At 41.6% G+C, this 16875-nt stretch overlaps 2 protein-coding genes across 4 annotated transcripts in view; one reads left to right on the forward strand and one right to left on the reverse strand.

Moving 5' to 3' along the window:
- The window catches only part of LOC123518354 (extended synaptotagmin-1-like), a 55369-nt gene extending 44228 nt beyond the window's left edge, over nt 1-11141 (forward strand). The window contains 5 exon segments of the mRNA XM_045279136.1: nt 3171-3318; nt 3604-3699; nt 4250-4471; nt 4473-4491; nt 5006-11141. Of these exon segments, the coding sequence (XP_045135071.1) occupies nt 3171-3318; nt 3604-3699; nt 4250-4471; nt 4473-4491; nt 5006-5092 (572 nt within the window). The 3' untranslated portion in view covers nt 5093-11141.
- A 56-nt stretch (nt 11142-11197) lies between these two features.
- On the reverse strand, nt 11198-16596 carry LOC123518326 (nitric oxide synthase-interacting protein homolog). 3 transcript variants are annotated; one of them, XM_045279090.1, is made up of 8 exons: nt 16498-16596; nt 15477-15674; nt 15034-15140; nt 14755-14860; nt 14134-14312; nt 13239-13441; nt 12153-12261; nt 11198-12039 (listed from the first exon to the last, which is right to left on the reverse strand). In XM_045279090.1, the coding sequence occupies exons 2-8, from the start codon at nt 15655-15657 to the stop codon at nt 11968-11970; spliced, it is 957 nt and encodes a 318-aa protein (XP_045135025.1). In that variant the 5' UTR covers nt 15658-15674; nt 16498-16596; the 3' UTR covers nt 11198-11967. The 3 variants fall into 3 exon arrangements, with proteins under 3 accessions (XP_045135025.1, XP_045135031.1, XP_045135039.1); XM_045279096.1 differs by having other exon boundaries at nt 15477-15683; nt 16498-16582; XM_045279104.1 differs by having other exon boundaries at nt 15477-15680; nt 16498-16556.
- Nucleotides 16597-16875: the final 279 nt, after the last annotated feature.

Here is a 16875-nt window from a genome sequence, read left to right on the forward strand (position 1 = left end):
AGGAAAAGGAAAAGAATGTGGTGAGGTGTGGTGTGATCAACATGGCACTTATCATTACTAGGAAAAAAATATTGTGTTGTGTAATAATTGCCTTGTGTGTAAAGAAGAGGAAAGAGAAAAGAATATGACAAAAGGGAATACTCGCCGATCAGACCCACTCATCTGGACAGGCCTTAAGAGTGCAGAAAAATACTTAAGCGCAATTAGGAACTGAATTAAACCTGGAAACTAAATTTGTCCCACAGAATAAAAGAAAAAAAAACATCAAAATTGACTTAACATGTAGTAGTGCTAAGCTACCGTCGGCCTTGGCACAGCGGCAGTGAGAGAAGGTAGGGAGGGACACACCAACACACTAACACTAGAGGCATGCTGTAGTGACTGTTGTGACTGTAGAAACTGTTGTGACTAGTGAGAGGACTGTACTAGACTGTCCGACTGTCCCTTGTACTGACTGGCATGGAAATAGGTGTGTGTGTGTGTGTGTGTGTGTGTGTGTGTGTGTGTGTGTGTGTGTGTGTGTGTGTGTGTGTGTGTGTGTGTGTGTGGGTAGCCATCAAGACGGGACTACATGGACTGTAATAGTAAACACACTGCATGACTGGAAATAAATGTAAACACACACACACACACACACACACACACACACACACACACACACACACAGAGACTGACTGACTAATCCTTGTTTTTTTTTGTTTCATAAATCTTGTTTTCTCTCACTTCAAATATTCTCTGTAGAGTTTTTATACCACATCTTTCACTCACTGTCAATAATTCCTTACCTTACCTAACCTTACCTTGAAAAATTTGCTTACCACCGCTTCCTCCATACACACACACACACACACACACACACACACACACACACACACACACACACACACACACACACACACACACACACACACACACACACACACACACACACACGAGCCTTCTGTGCATCTTGTCTGCTTGTTGTTTTGCTTGTCTTGTCTTGTCTTGTGCTTTTGTTTGTTTTGTTTGTGCTTGTCTTTGTTTGTCTTTGTTTAGTCTAAAGAGAATTGTTGAATGAGTGACGTTATTTGAGAGAGAGAGAGAGAGAGAGAGAGAGAGAGAGAGAGAGAGAGAGAGATAGTATTAAGTACTATACAAAAAACATTAGGTGAGTTTGTTTTATTGGCAGTTTCTTTTGATCTTCTTTCTCTCTCTCGTTTTCCTCTCCTTGTTTTCCTCCTCCTCCTCCTCCTCCTCCTCCTCTCCTCCTCCTCCTTTTCCCTCTCTCTCTTCCTCTCATTCTCTCTCTTCCTCTCATTCTCTCTCTTCCTCTCTCTCTTCTCTCTCTCTCTCTCTCTCTCTCTCTCTCTCTCTCTCTCTCTCTCTCTCTCTCTCTCTCTCTCTCTCTCTCTCTCTCTCTCTCTCTCTCTCTCTCTCTCTCTCTCTCTCTCTCTCTCTCTCTCTCTCTCTCTCTCTCTCTCTCTCTCTCTCTCTACAAACCAGCAACACAACACATCCTCAAAATGACAAATTCTACGTTTCTATTTCCTGGCGTGAAAAATTTAACCACTAAGAATTGACTTGGATGAATTGTTGAGGTTTGTACTGAAGTAATGGCGAGTTTTGACAATTTTTAGTACTCGTTAATGGCAGTGCGTTGAGGTGTAGTGAATTACTGTAGTGTGGCTGTTTTATTTATTCATTTATTTATTTATTGTTTTAGTTTATTTATTTATTTTTTTTTTTTATGTCGAGCGTAGAAATCCACTTGATCTTTTTATGTGGTGTTTTGATGTTGTGGTGTGATGTTTTTTAGTAATTTGTCTTCATTTATTTATTTATTTATTTATTTACTTATTTCCTGCTTCACTGAACTCTATAGCCATTGTTAGGAGAGTGTGTGTTGACTTATGGATGAGTGATGATTGGACTATTAACTCTTCTCAAACACCAGTGATGTATTTAACACACACAACCAACATTCGCTAAAAACTTTAAAAAAAAAAACTTATATAATTGGCAAACCTTAATTAACATTTTTCAAACACCGTTGATGCATTTAACACACACAACCAACATTCGCTAAAAAACTAAAAAAAAAAGTCAAACTTTTTATATAACTGGCAAACTTTGACTCTTTTTCAAACACCACTGATGCATTTAACACAGAAAACAACATTCGCTAAAAGATAAAAAGAAAACGACAAACTTTTTATATAACTGGCAAACTTTTAACTTTTTTCAAACACCAGTGATGCATTTAACACAAAAAAAAACCAACATTCACTAAAAAAAAAAAAGACAAAACTTTATATATAATCAGCAAACCTTAACACAACACAGGTGCATCTTACTCCTAAACACACCTGTGCTCGTTAAGACACACCATAGAGGACAGGTGTGCATTGGGAAGCCAATTAAACCAACAGAACAAGTGCATGAACATAACTAGTCATCGCCTTACAAGTCTGACATGAACTGCTTCGAAAAAAAAAAAAAAAGGTTATGCTGGGTGACCTTCTGACCTCACCTGACCTCACCTTGGATTTACCTCACCCATAACTCCCTCCATTCCTTGACCTTCAGTGCCTCTTCCCACATACATGTCTCTTTCTTGACCTTATCTGACCTTACTAGTGTTTCACCCATAATTCCATCCATTCTTTGACCTTCAGTTGCTCTTGTCTCATTCATGTGTCTTCTTGACCTTATCTGACCTTACCCTCATTTTCCTGACCTTACTGGTATTTATTTCTTCCATTCTTCCTTCCATTCCTTCCTTGAGCTTCCTGTTCCTTCTCCCTCTCTCCTTTCTTCCTTTTTATTTTTCTTGCATTAACTCTTCAATTTATTTACTTTTATCTTATTCCTTTACTTTACCCACTTATTTTCCTTTCTTCCTCTTTATCACTCTTGTGTAAACCTATCAATTTTCTTACCTTTATGTTATTCCCTTCCTTTACCCTCCTCTTCATCTCACTTTCTCTCTCCTCTCTTATTTCCCTTTGTATTTTTCTCTTCCTTTACCCTCTTGTTCCTCTCACTCCTTTCTCCTTCCTCTCCTCTATATTAGGTCTTCTTTTTCACCAGACAGGAACTCAATGATAAGTAGGAAAGATAGGAAGAAGTACACCTATTGATAGATAAAAATACTAACCTGTAGATAAAGTGCTCATGTGTTTGTCCTTCAGAGGTGGCAGTAGAGGGCGAGGAGACATCTGCCGAGGGAGACACACAGGAGGGACCAAAGGAGGAAGTGGCGACAGTAGCAACATCCCTCTCCACTCAGGCCACCCCTCCTGACTCGGGTGAAGAGGGCGAAACAGCAGTCAGGCAGAGGTGGGTGTGCTTTGGGTTCTTCATTAAGTTAGGTTAGGTTAAAGGAATTTAATTTAACTTCCTCAGTTCTGGGATGTATTTTTAAGAGTTTTGTGTGTGGTTAGACGACTTTATTGACGTTTTTTTTATGTTCGATTTCCTGACACGTTTTCATGAACATAACATTAATTTGACCTCATGATCTTCCACTTGACATTTTTTTTCCTCACAATCTTCCACTGGACATTTATTTTTCCTGATGGTTTCTTCCACTCGACGTTTACTGTGTTGTGTGTGTGTGTGCAGGTTACCGGAGAAAGGCGTTCATGGTCTGGGACGCATCGAGCTGACGGTGAAATATGGACCTCGCAACAACTTGATCATTGTGGTCCACCGTGTCCTGTGAGTAGAGAGAGTGTGAGGGAAAAAGAGTGAATGTGAGTGAGTGAGTGAGTGAGAGAGAAAGAAAGACAGGGAGTGAGTGAATGAGAGAGTGAATGTGAGTGAGAGAGACTAAGTGAGAGTGTGAGTGAGGGAGTGTAAGTGAGAGATTGTGAGTGAGTGAGAGAGTGAGAGAGAGAGCAGGTGTTGAGTAGAAAAGGTGTTAATTTGTATATCAGCTTCAAAACTTCACAAGAATTCCCTTTTTTTTCTGAATTCTACTTCCCTCAAGACAAACACCTCATTTTGTAATCCTGCACCCACAAAAACACACACACAGTCATTCCACATAACACCAAAACACACCATGACATATTCATACATTTCACACACCAGGAAAAGCACACACACACCCCTGAAACATTCCCCACACACACACACACAATGCATACAAACACACATACACACTTACAAACACCATCTCTCTCACACATCACCCAATACCACTAATCTACTCACCCACCACCACCACCACTACCACCTAACCTAACCTAACCTACCCACCCCCAAGGAACCTACCAGTGGAGGAGGATGGGGAGCTGCCAGACCCCTACGTGAAGCTGTACCTCCTCCCAGACCGCAGCAAAGACAGCAAGCGCAAGACAGACGTGATCAAGGACAGCTGCAACCCACAGTACGACGAAAGGTTTGAGTACGCCCTGCCGCCCAATGAACTCACCAAGCGTACTCTGGAGGTCACTGTCATCAACAAGAAGGGCCTCCTCTTCCTCCAGCTCACCAAAGATGGGCCAGGTGTGTGTGTGTGTGTGTGTGTGTGTGTGTGTGTGTTGTATGTGTGTTAGATTGTGGATAAGTGCAATATTGGAGAACAGAAAGAAAGGAAGACTAGAATTTTATTGGTTTGGTGTGTTGGGGTGTACTGGGGAGGATGTATGTGTGTGTATTTATCTAGTTGTATATTAAAGGGTGTGTGTGTGTATAGAGTTCTGGAAAAATGTAGTGAAAAGATTGGGAGGAAAAATAAAAAGCTCACACAAGTATCACAAACTCTCAGCCCTTAACCAACACACAATTAACCCACACACAATTAACCCACACAACTGCCATACACACACACACACACACACACACACACACACACACACACACACACACACACACACACACACACGGAGACGGGGCCACACGAGCATAAAGCCCAGGCCCTGTAAAACTATAACTAGGTAAATACTAGGTAAATACACACACACACTTATTAAACCAGCTTTTCTACCAACACAGATCCAACCTATTCTATCACCCACAGGTACTTCTGGACTGTGGGTTGCTGGACGCCTCAAAACCCACACAACTGTACGACCTGTGCCCACCATGCGACGATGAGGATGAGTGAGGGCGGAGAGGTGTGCTGGGACGCGTGGCCAGCTGGCGGGGCAGCTTGAGGCGCCTCAGCAGACTGGCCAAGACCACCAAGAGGAAGGTGTGAGGTGCAAGAAGCCTGACCACTTATATAGCTACTGCTGCCGCTGCTACTGCTTCTAGGGACAGAGGGAGGGAGGGATGGGGGGGGTGTCAGTGGAATGGTGGTTGAGAAGGTATGTGGTTTGAAAGACAGTGAAATAATGGCGTGTTTTAAGCTTGTCTTGAGGGAGTGTGTGTGAGAGAAGGTTATAAATGGGGAAATATTGAGGATTGCATTACTTGAAAAAAAGGTGATATTTCTTAAGGGAAATATGTGAAAAAGGTTGGCATTGCTCCAGGGAATGTTTTGAGGGAGAGTGTCTGAAAGGAAGAATGCTCGAGAAAATATCTTGAAATGGGTTACTTGAAAAAAAAAAAAATATTTTGACGGAGTGTGTCGATGGAAAGTGTTGCATTAAAAAAATATTACGTTTCTGAAGAGATGAGAAGTTGTGGAAATAAGATGTGTGGAGGGAAAGCTTAAGTGAGAATCAAGTAATATTAGGGTGAAGAAGAGTAGAAGCAAGTGCCCATTGAAAGAGTGCGTTGTAAAAAATGAGTGTGACGAGAGTGTACAGGGTTGTGGGTTTGTTGTTGTTGTTGTTTTGTCAGTCCTGGTGGTGGTTGTGTTTTTGGGGACAAGATTCTATATAAATTTCCACATTATTTGAACAAAGCTAAGATAAAGAAAGAAAAAGATAAGAGAGAGAGATAGAGCCAAGATAACTTACTAATCCGTGCACCAAAACAAAAGCAGAATTCTCAACTTAAAATCGAACCAAAAGATTTTCAAAACACAAAGAACAACAAAACAAAATCTCAAAATTAGTGTTGTATCTCAAACACTCATGAAATTTAGAGACATAAGAGGGAAGGATCTTATTCAGAGTAGGAATGAAGGATAGAAAGGAAGAAGGAAAGAATGAAGGAGAGAGGAAAGAAGGGAATGAGTGAAGCTGAGGATAGAAAGGAAGAGAGGGAAAGATGAGTGAAAAAGAAAGGGAGAAAAGAGGAGGTAAATGTAAGTAAAGGAAAAGAGGAAAGAAGACTGAAGAGAGTAAAGTAGGAAAATATTATAAGTGAAGGAAAGAAAAAGGAAGGAATAGGAAAATATTAAGTGAAGGAAGGAAGAATGAGTGAATAGAGGAAAGGAGAGAAAAACTAAAGAGATGAACACAGGAAATGAATCAGCAATAAGAGAAAGAAATGAATTAGGAATAAGAGAAGAGTGAAGTGGAAGAGAAGAGGAAAGAAAGGAAAGGAGAAGACAGAGAAAGAGAGAAGGGAGGGGGGGAGGGGGAGGGGATTAAAAGCCTTAGGGCAGGTCAGACTGGCCACACCTGCACCTTGTAACAACCCAGCACACTTCACAACTAGAGGAACAAAACACAACCAGTATAACGATATAAACTATTAACCTAACCTGCCGTGCCGCGACCATTAATAAACCCTGACGCTCTCTATACATTGCCGCGTCATTAAATAGACCAGTTCTCTTCCTGAGCTTCATTTGTACTCTAGTGGTAAAAATAACTTCATAATTTTCCTCTTTGAGTGTATCATGTTGCCATTTCATTCATAAGGCTGAGAATTGAGAGTGGATCTATTTTGCTTTGCTCCTTGTGGCGTCTTGATTCACCCAGCACAAAAATTGCATTGTTCATCCATTTTCTGACGTCATGAGGTTGAAATTCCATCATCCATTCGTTGCTGTGTCATGAAGAGGTTGGAGTCTCATTGTTCATCCACTTCTGTATACCCAGAAAGTTAAAATTGCTTCGTTCATCCCTTTTCCTGATCTCTACCGTAAAATTCCTTCATTCTGTCATTTCTGTGTCATGGAAACGGTGAAGCTGTATCGTTCATCCATTTCTTTGTTGCCAGAAAGTTGACATTGCCTCCTTCATCTCTTTATTACTGGAAGCTTAAAGTCCCAGCATTCATTTTCTATCATGGAACGGGTGAAACTGCATCATTCATCCATTTCTTAGTTGCCAGAAGGTTTGAAATTACATGACTCATCCATCGGTGTCTCCAGGCATTGACCCAGACACCATAACTCGCATATCTCATCCGCCACTTGCCGTTCAACTCATCCATAAGCAGACTCGGCTAACTGGCTTGTTTCTTGCCATATTCCTAACTAAACAAGCCTTGCGTCCCTGTGTGCAGTGAGAGGAAGGGCAAGGTTACCACAGGCCCTTAAATAAACCATGTCCCTTTGTCTTGCTAGGGAAATGAGAAGTAAAGCTTGCAAACCCATAATAAAAGAATGTTCCTTGGTCACTGTAGGGAAATCAAGGGGAAAGCTAACACAGGGCACTTAAAAACTGTCCCCTTGTCTCATTAAGGAAATCAGGACATCAGGGCTAAAAAGAATTATGTCCATTTGTCAGTTAGGAAAAACAGGGCTAAAGCTAACATAGGCCCCTAAAACTATGTCCCTGGTCTCCTTAGGGAAATCAGGACATCTGGGCCCCAAAAAACATGTCCCTCTGTCTCGTTAGGGAAATTGGGAAAAAGGGGGGAAAATAGCATGTCCCCTTGCTTCATTAGGGAAATCAGGACATCAGGGCAAAAACAGCATGCCCCCTTTGTTTCAGTGAGGAAATCATGGATAAAGCTCTCTCAGGCCTCTTAAAAACCATCCCTGTGTCTTGGTACAGAAGGGACAAAGGTATCAAGTCCTAAACACAGGCCTCACTTTCCTGTATTCTAGCATAGGTGCCAAAAACAGCAGGTTAAGTGTCCTGGAGTCAGCTGTGGGGACGTGGTAGTGTGGCTCGCATTCTTAAACTTCTCTGCGCTTCACCTCCACTATTTCAGAAGTGCTTATTTAAATTGACAAGTTTTTAAAGGTGTTAATATGATTCCAGAGGCAGAGTGACCAGAGTGACAAGAACTTTACATTATTAACTGGGCATATCGTCTTTAAAATCCCGCTAGTCATCTCTGTAGTCTTGGAAAATGTTCATGGTGAAAGAGCGTAGTGTTTCTGAATGTGGGCAGGTGTACCATGGGAGTGTGGCCTTATGTAGCTTGTTAGGGGCTTGACAGGGCTTGGTAGGGCTTGGTAAGGATGAGGGTGGTGCTGTTGCCTTGTAGTGTGCTGTGGTGGCCTTAGGGGTCTGCTGTGTGGCAAGGAGTCAAGGAGGTGTCTGGGAAGGTGTTCATGTGTGAGAGGTGAATAGTTTTTGTCTTAAGCACAAAGCGTTGAAAGATGCTTGGTGTTCATTTTAAGCATTGGAGGTTGGCATTGTTTAATTAGGTTTGTTAAGAGGGTGAGGTGTTTTTGCCATGCCAGGTGTTCACTTAAGGAATCTCATTAGAGCTGTAAGTGCCACATACAAACAAAAGGCTAAATAACTCTGTCCTAATTGAGAGAAACAAACTTGACAACTCAATCTACATTAAGAAAAATCGGCTTCACTCAACCTAAAGAAAGGAGAGAACCAGTTTAGTTTGTCGTCACCAGAATGCATCAAATGTTGTACTTTGAGAAATGGACGTTACTATTTCTTTACAATCAAGAAAATAAGCTTTTGTTCAACTTGTATAAAGAAAAAGAGAAAGAGAAAGAGAGCCAATTGAACCTTTATAAAGAAAAAAAGAAGGAAGCAGTTGGATCTATATAAAGTGAGAGAGAGAGAGAGAGAGAGAGCACCAATTAACCTATATAAAGTGAGTGAGAGAGAGAAAATCAATAAAACCTATATAAAAGAAGAGAGATAGAGTGAGTGTGAGTCAATTAAATGTATAAAGAAAATAGAAAGAGTGCCAGTATACTTTAAGGAAGAGAGAGCCAGTTAAACCCTATACATAAAAAGAAAAAGAAGAGAGAAAGTGTCAGTATAGTTTAGCTCCTGACCAGATTGCCTCCTTGCCTCACCCAGATAAAGAAAAGAAAGAGAGAGAGCTAGTATAGTTTAGTTTCTCCTGACCAGACTGCCTCCTTGCCACACCCAGATAAAGAAAAGAAAAGAGAGAGAGAGAGCCAGTATAGTTTAGCTTCTGACGAGACTTTCTCCTCGCCACACCAGGGACGCAGGCCAAGGCCAAGGCTTTGTACCACTATATAATAACAGGTGTAGACTAGTTTCCTATATACTGTAGCTTTGTTATTGATGTCTTACAAACACACACATTTATATCAAGTCTTGTGCAATCTCCCACAATGCAATATGGGCTACAGACGCTTGAGATTAATGTAGCAAATGTACTTTTTTCTTCCTTTTTCACAGACTCTATGACAGCTTTTTTGAAATAGATTTAGAGACGGTAAATAAATGTCCTTAATTTAATCAGGGGTTTTGAATTGTTGGTTAATTGTTATTTCATAGTTTAAAATTAAGGTTTTGGCATAAGTTGAACAATCCGGTGCTAGTAAGAATTTTGAGATTAAAAATGTGATAATCTCGGATGTGGTTTTAGTTTTATATTTCAGCGTTAAACAAAACAAAACGTGGGAAAGAGAAGTGTTGATTTGTGCGAGATTAGCGGCGTGACGGGCACAGGAGAGGGAACAGGGTGCTAATCAGTATTGTTGTGATATTGAACGGAAAGATTAAACCAGTGATGTTGTCGCAAAAGAAACCGTTGATATTATTGGAAACCGCAGGAATTAGTTAAAGAGAAGTGAGAGCGAGAGATGAACCTATTAAAAAATCCCTCCATTAGCGTAGTGTAGTATTGATAAGTTGTAACGCGCCACGCACACACACGATGGTACTTGTTGTCTGGCCTTCACGCACATTGGCATTGGTCTCTCTCTGCGCTGGTGTCTCGGAAAGCTGATGACAGTTAGGGCTTAGAACAAAAACTCTTTGTATCTTTAGTTTTGAATAAATTAATAGAAATCTCTGATATTTAGTGACTTTTTGATATTGATTTTGTATTTCTTCTTGGTTTTCTTCAGGTTAGACAACTCCTGGCGTAGAAAAAAAGTAATAAAAAAAATCTCTTATATTTTGTGACTTCTCTTTGATATTGATGTATTTGTTGTTGGTTTTCTTCAGGTTAGATAACTCACAGCTTCAAATAAAACCTCAATTATTTTTTTTAGTGCATCAAAAAAAGTAATCTCACGTTTCCCAATTCTTGAAACGCTACTTTTGTATTAGATTATATTCCACACATCAACTCTATTTAGGTTTTGTATGTAGACGTAACTTTATTTTCACTCTTCCTATTTTTTTTTTAATGAAACGAGTGACTTAAAAGTTTATCGTGTCTGCTTCACCGTGACTTGAGTTAGGTCACGCATCACGGGAGCTTTAAGATAAGTCTGTTGGTGCCAAGGTTGATTCACAATATGTAGGTGATTTGCAAACCATAGAATCTTTGTTTGATAGACAATAGACTTGCTTGTTTGGTGATATTAATGTAAACAGGTTTTTAACAGACCATATTCTCAAAACACTCCTGCTAAACACTAATTCCAAAGGCTCTGTGTACTTCAAGTTGTGATTCTTAAGTGTTTTCATATTTCTAGTGACAGATTAACAAGATTTCTTCACTAGTAACAGGAGAAACACTTGAGGGAATCCAGCATATCATCTCTAGCCTTTGAAAATGTTGAGAGGAGTGTTTAAAATATTAGGTTCTGTAGTATTCTTAAAACATCCTGCTGTATTTTCTAGTGACAGATTAACAATATTTCACTAGTAACCGAGAACCTGGGCAATTATCTCGGTGGCCTTGGAAATAGTGGCACTGAGAGAGCTGAGTGTTTAGGAATACTGGGGTAACTTCTCAGACTGGTGGTGGTGGGTAAGAACACACCACAAAGGAAGGGAACAGCTGCAGGTGTGAGATCAGGATGCATATTGTTCACTGCAGCCGTTATGAGCGTGTGTGTCCGTGTGTCGGCTATGTTAAGGCTGTGTAAGGTTGTTATTCGCCCGCCAGGAAGAGAATGTGATCTGGTGTGCTTATTGTTAGGGATTTGAATATGATCTGAGTCCATAAATGCACTGACTGATCATTGCTTCTCCTTATCCTCCTTGTATTGTGGTTGGTGGCAAGAAACAGCACAAAATATGTAGATTAGGTTTATCTTTATTTATTTTCTATTTTTCTCTTGCATAATGATTGACTGTAGTGGTATTGGCATGTCATTACTTACCAAACAACTCTGGGGCATTTTTCCTTGTTCTGGTATATCTCTACACTACATTGGGTACAAATTACAATCTATTCAGTTTCACTCTTATTGTTCTTGTGAATATTGATAGAGATTTGACATGTTTTAAGTGTGAATATTGATAGACTTCACATGTTTTAAGTGCTGCTGTTTTAAAGTGCTGTGAATTGTTGTATATTGCACTGAAAGAGTTAATTGCAAGTCACAGATTGATGAATAGTAAGGATTTATTGTCATATTAAGAATTTCATAATCTGCAGTACTTTCCTAACACTTCCTGTACTGTAGACATTATGAGATGATTTAACACGTCACATCAATAATCTTATAAGAATCTGTACTTTTCCTAACTCTCCTTATAGCACAGAAGACACATTGTTACAAGATAATTAAAAAGAGAATGTTTCACCTTAGATGTACCATGAATGAAGGAACATGATGGAGGAAAAGGGAAAGATGGATGGCAAGAGGAAAAAAAGATGGGGAGAAAAAACAGATTGGTGACCCTGACAAAAATATAGTGACAATGAGGGCAAGCAAGACAGACAAGAAAAAAAATTCACTTGTCACCTTCCCTCACAATATATCCAGCTTTAATGAGAATGAAGTGATAATGATGTTAATGAATACAAGACCAGCCCTCCCTCTTGTCGCTGGTGGTTCGCTCAGGCCTGCAGCACTGGCCGGGCCTTCTCACTTGCCAGATGCTGGTTGGCGGTGGCGAATCCTGTCCCTCCCTGGAAATGAAGTTAAAAAGTTTCATAACAATCTTATTAAACAAAGACCCTCACACACACACACACACACATAAAGACAGACAGAGAGAGAGAGAGTGAACCAAGAGCCTTACCCTCTGCAGAGTAATGATGTCCTTCTCAGTGAGTGTCTGGCCAGTGAGGGGGTGTTTCATGTCCTTCCGAATGATGGTCTCCACACAACGCTGGGTCACCACATCACCACTGCCGGGAGAGAAGGGAGCTGGTGACATGGAGAGAGAGAGAGAGAGAGAGAGAGAGAGAGAGAGAGAGAGAGAGAGAGAGAGCTGACAAGGAAGGGAAGAAGAGGATTAAAGAAAAGAGATTAGAAAAAAAGATAAGATTGAAAGTGAAGAGACAAGGAATTAAAAAGGAAAGAAAGGAAGATATGTGGTAGAAAAGAAGAGGAGGAATGAAGAGATTAGATTATAAAAAAAGGAGAGAGAAAAAGTAAAAGTGAAGAGGCAAGGATTTAGAAAGCAAAGAAAAGGAAGATTAGTAGAAAATGAGACAGGGAAAGGAAGAAAAGGAAAATAAGAACAAAGAGAGAAAATTAAAGAAAGAAGATGGAGGAAATGAAGATGAGAGTGAAGGATGAGGAGAGAGAGAGAGAGAGAGAGAAAAAGATGGAATAAGGAAGAGGAGGAGGATGACCACTAGAAACAGCAGGCAGTAAATTTAAGAGTTAAGAGTTACTAAGGTGAATATGAGGAACTATTGAGATATAAAAGTACTCTTACTGTGAAGGAAATTAATAAGATCGTTTCTACTACAACAATAAATAACAACTACTACTACTACTACTACTTTTTTTATGCAAGAGGGGAAGCTGGCCAAGGGGAACAAAAAATAAAAGGCCCACTTGATTTCCAGTTCCCTAAAAGATTAATAGTTATCCAAAAGTCAGGGACAAACATGTTGAAACCTCCCTCTTAAAAGAAGTCAAGTCGTAGGAAGATGGAAGTACAGAAGCAGGCAGGGAGTTCCAGAGTGTGCCAGAGAAAGTATGAATGATTAAGAGCACTGGTTAACTCTTGCATTAGGGAGCTGGACAGAACTGAGAAAGCCTTGTGGAACTACTACTATTACTAAGGTGGGGCACAGAACTACCACCAACACTAACCATCACTACAACTACTACTACTACTACTACCACCACAACAAAAACCACTATTACTAACGTGGGGCGCAAGACAACACACGCCACATTGTTCCTCAGCACATCGCCAGTGACGGGACACTTGTAGCGCTCCTTTGCCCCCTCCAGCGACGGCCCCGCCCCGCCCCGACCCTTGTCTCCATCCAGGGCCAGGGTGAACTTAACTGTAATCAGGTCCTTGGCTTTCAGGGGCTTTCCGCTGATGGGGCACATGATGGTCTTGTCCTGTTGGGGTGATGGGGTGACAGGGTGATGGGGTGAAAAGGTGAGAGGGTGATGAGGTGACAAGGATGATGGGGTGATGGGGTAGAATATAAAGGTGTTTTTCTTTTATTTGAATTTGTAAAGATATTTTTTAGATTATTTTTCAACTCAGAAGTGTAAAGTTGTATTATTTTCTCTTTCATGTGTAAAAGTTGCAATTTTTTTTTCTATTTTCTTAAGATTGAAACGCAAAGATGACATTTTTTTACACTTTCAAATATAGACACTATTTTTTGTTTTGCTTTTTACTTTCAAATGTAAACTGTATATAAATGTACTAATTTCTCTTCCCTGACACACACACACACACACACACACACACACACACACACACACACACGGTAGCTCAGTGGTTAGAGCGCTGGCTTCACAAGCCAGAGGACCGGGGTTCAATTCCCCGGGCGGGTGGAGATATTTGGGTGTGTCTCCTTTGACGTGTAGCCCCTGTTCACCTAGCAGTGAGTAGGCACGGGATGTAAATCGAGGACTTGTGACCTTGTTGTCCCGGTGTGTGGTGTGTGCCTGGTCTCAGGCCTATCCCAAGATCGGAAATAATGAGCTCTGAGCTCGCTCCGTAAGGTAACGTCTGGCTGTCTCGTCAGAGACTGCAGCAGATCAAACAAACAAACACACACACACACACACACACACACCGGCTTAGCAATCTTGGCCTCCTTGTTCCCTGGAGTGAGTGACGGAATCCAAAAGCTGGGCAGTTTCTTTTCTCGGCCGGCCACCATGTTGGACACAGAGGAGCCTGCCGGGGGAGCGCTGCCTGAAGTGCCTGCCTTCTGTGTGGCTGTGCTGGTGGTGGTGGTGGTGGTGCTGGTCCCTGTGTGGTAGTAGGTGATGGTGATGGTGGTGGTGGTGGTGAGGGGATGGTTAGTGGTGTGTGTGTGTGTGTGTTAATGGTGATGATGGTGTAGGAGATAAAGAAGGAAAGAAGAGGAGGTTAAGTTGGGAGGAGGAGGAGGAGGAGGAGGAGGAGGAGGAGGAGGAGGAGGAGGAGGAGGAGGAGGAGGAGGAGGAGGAGGAGGAGGAGGAGGAGGAGGAGGAGGAGGAGGAGGAGGAGGAGGAGGAGGAGGAGGAGGAGGAGGAAGAGGAAGAGGAAAAGGAAGAGGAAAATGAGGAAGAGGAGAAGGAGGAGGAGGAGAAAACCAACAATAACAGCAACAATGATGATGATAATAGCAATAAAAATTCATAATCAAAGAATATTACCCATAAACAGACATAAGACTGAAACACACACACACACACACACACACACACACCTTTGCCCTGTGCAGCCTGAGACGCGGAGGAAACAGCCATCTCAGTCTGAAGGAATTTCTCTACACGGGAGCGATTTTCTGCCTCACTCAGCTCCGCCAACTCTGTCTGTATGAGAGAGAGAGAGAGAGAGAGAGAGAGAGAGAGAGAGAGAGAGAGAGAGAGAGAGAGAGAGAGAGAAATTACTAAAAACAACAACACAATAATAAAAATAAATACTACTACTATTACTACTACTACTACATCTACTACTACTACTACTACTAACACCTTCATCTCACCTGTTCCTTCTTACACTGCCGATCATACTCCTTCATTTTCCTTGAGATTTCATTCTTCTTGCTGATGATGTACTCCAGGATGGCCTCCTTGTCAAACAGGTGGCCCTCTGCACCCACACCGCACACCACCAACAAGAAATAAGAAGCAAGTTAATCCCTTCAGTACTAAGATGCATTTTTATATTCATTCTGGTGACTATTTGGTGATTTTATACAGCTTCAGAAACTCATGTGGGGGATTGAAATAGCGAAGACTGTGGCCATTAATCTTGTGACCTCCATAGACCCTTGGTAATGTCAATAAAATGGTCTAATGGTACACAAATCTCAAGGTAAAAATGTGTCCCAGTACTGAAGGGGTTAAAATAGTATATATATCTGCAATTTTTAACATTTATTGCTTGGTTTTCAATATTTCAGCCCCTTCAGCCCCCATTACATACCCGGGGTGATGACAGGGTTCCGGCAGGGGTGGAGGGACAGGCTGCAGCAGTCAAAGTCCTTCACGCCATCCTTGCCGTACCGCAGCTGCAGCGTGCCGTACCCTGACACCTTGGCGTCCTTCCGCTTCTCATGGTAAGAGTACACCGAGCTGGCCGTGCAGTTCTTGGAGTGGCGGGTCATGGCGGTGGTGGTGGTGGTGGTGGTGGTGGCTGTGTGAAGAGATGACTTGGTGATGAACTGGTGGTGGTGGTGGTGGCTGTGTGAGGGAAGACTTGGTGGTGGAGGTGGTGGTGAGTGTGTGAAGAGATGACTTGGTGATGTACTGGTGGTGGTGGAGGTGGTGGTGAGTGTGTGAAGAGATGACTTGGTGATGTACTGGTGGTGGTGGAGGTGGTGGTGAGTGTGTGATGGGAAGACTTGGTGATGTACTGGTGGTGGTGGTGGCTGTGTGATGGGAAGACTTGGTGATGTACTGGTGGTGGTGGTGGTGGTGGCTGTGTGAAGAGATGACTTGGTGATGTACTGGTGGTGGTGGAGGTGGTGGTGAGTGTGTGATGGGAAGACTTGGTGATGTACTGGTGTTGGTGGAGGTGGTGGTGAGTGTGTGAAGAGATGACTTGGTGATGTACTGGTGGTGGTGGTGGTAGTGGTGACTATGTGAAGGGAAGATTTGGTGATGTACTGGTGTTGGTGGTGGTAGTGGTGACTATGTGAAGGGAAGATTTGGTGATGTACTGGTGTTGGTGGTGGTAGTGGTGACTATGTGAAGGGAAGACTTGGTGATGTACTGGTGGTGGTTGCAGCAGTGGTGATGGTGTACTATGAGAAGGGATGAGTTTGGTGGTGGTGGTGGTGGTGGTAGTAGTAGGAGTAGTGATGGTGGTGGTGTACTAGGTGAAGGGAAGACTGGCAATGTACAGGTTACAATTGTAGTTCAGATTCGTTTATTGAAGAGTATTTCAGGCTAACTTAAGCACTCCCACCCTCACACAGAAGCTAAGCCAAGACACAAACACACACCTGTCACAAAACTGAGCAAAAACGACCAAGTTGTATAAAGTTCCACTGGGCTTGTTTTTGTTTACCTCTCACAGATGATGGCTGGAAAATGGATGGCACATCTCGACTTCTGAATACATATCAAAATTTACGATTATTTTCTCTACAAGCATCAATCAAACACAATAATTCTTTATATAAATGTACTTTATATATTAAACACTATAAAAACTATTCAGAAGCACCAATAATATGAAAATTTTCAACTACTTTATAAACATTCCTTATGTGAGACTGTCTATGCTTTTCCGATCTCCTGCTTCCACTTTTAAGTAAATTTCCCTGTTTGAAGGAAACTTGTGTTACTGAAGGAAATAATAAAGGAAATGTAAAAATTTA

Source organism: Portunus trituberculatus, chromosome 6 (genome assembly GCF_017591435.1).
Source record: "Portunus trituberculatus isolate SZX2019 chromosome 6, ASM1759143v1, whole genome shotgun sequence".
Classification (NCBI taxonomy): domain Eukaryota; kingdom Metazoa; phylum Arthropoda; class Malacostraca; order Decapoda; family Portunidae; genus Portunus; species Portunus trituberculatus.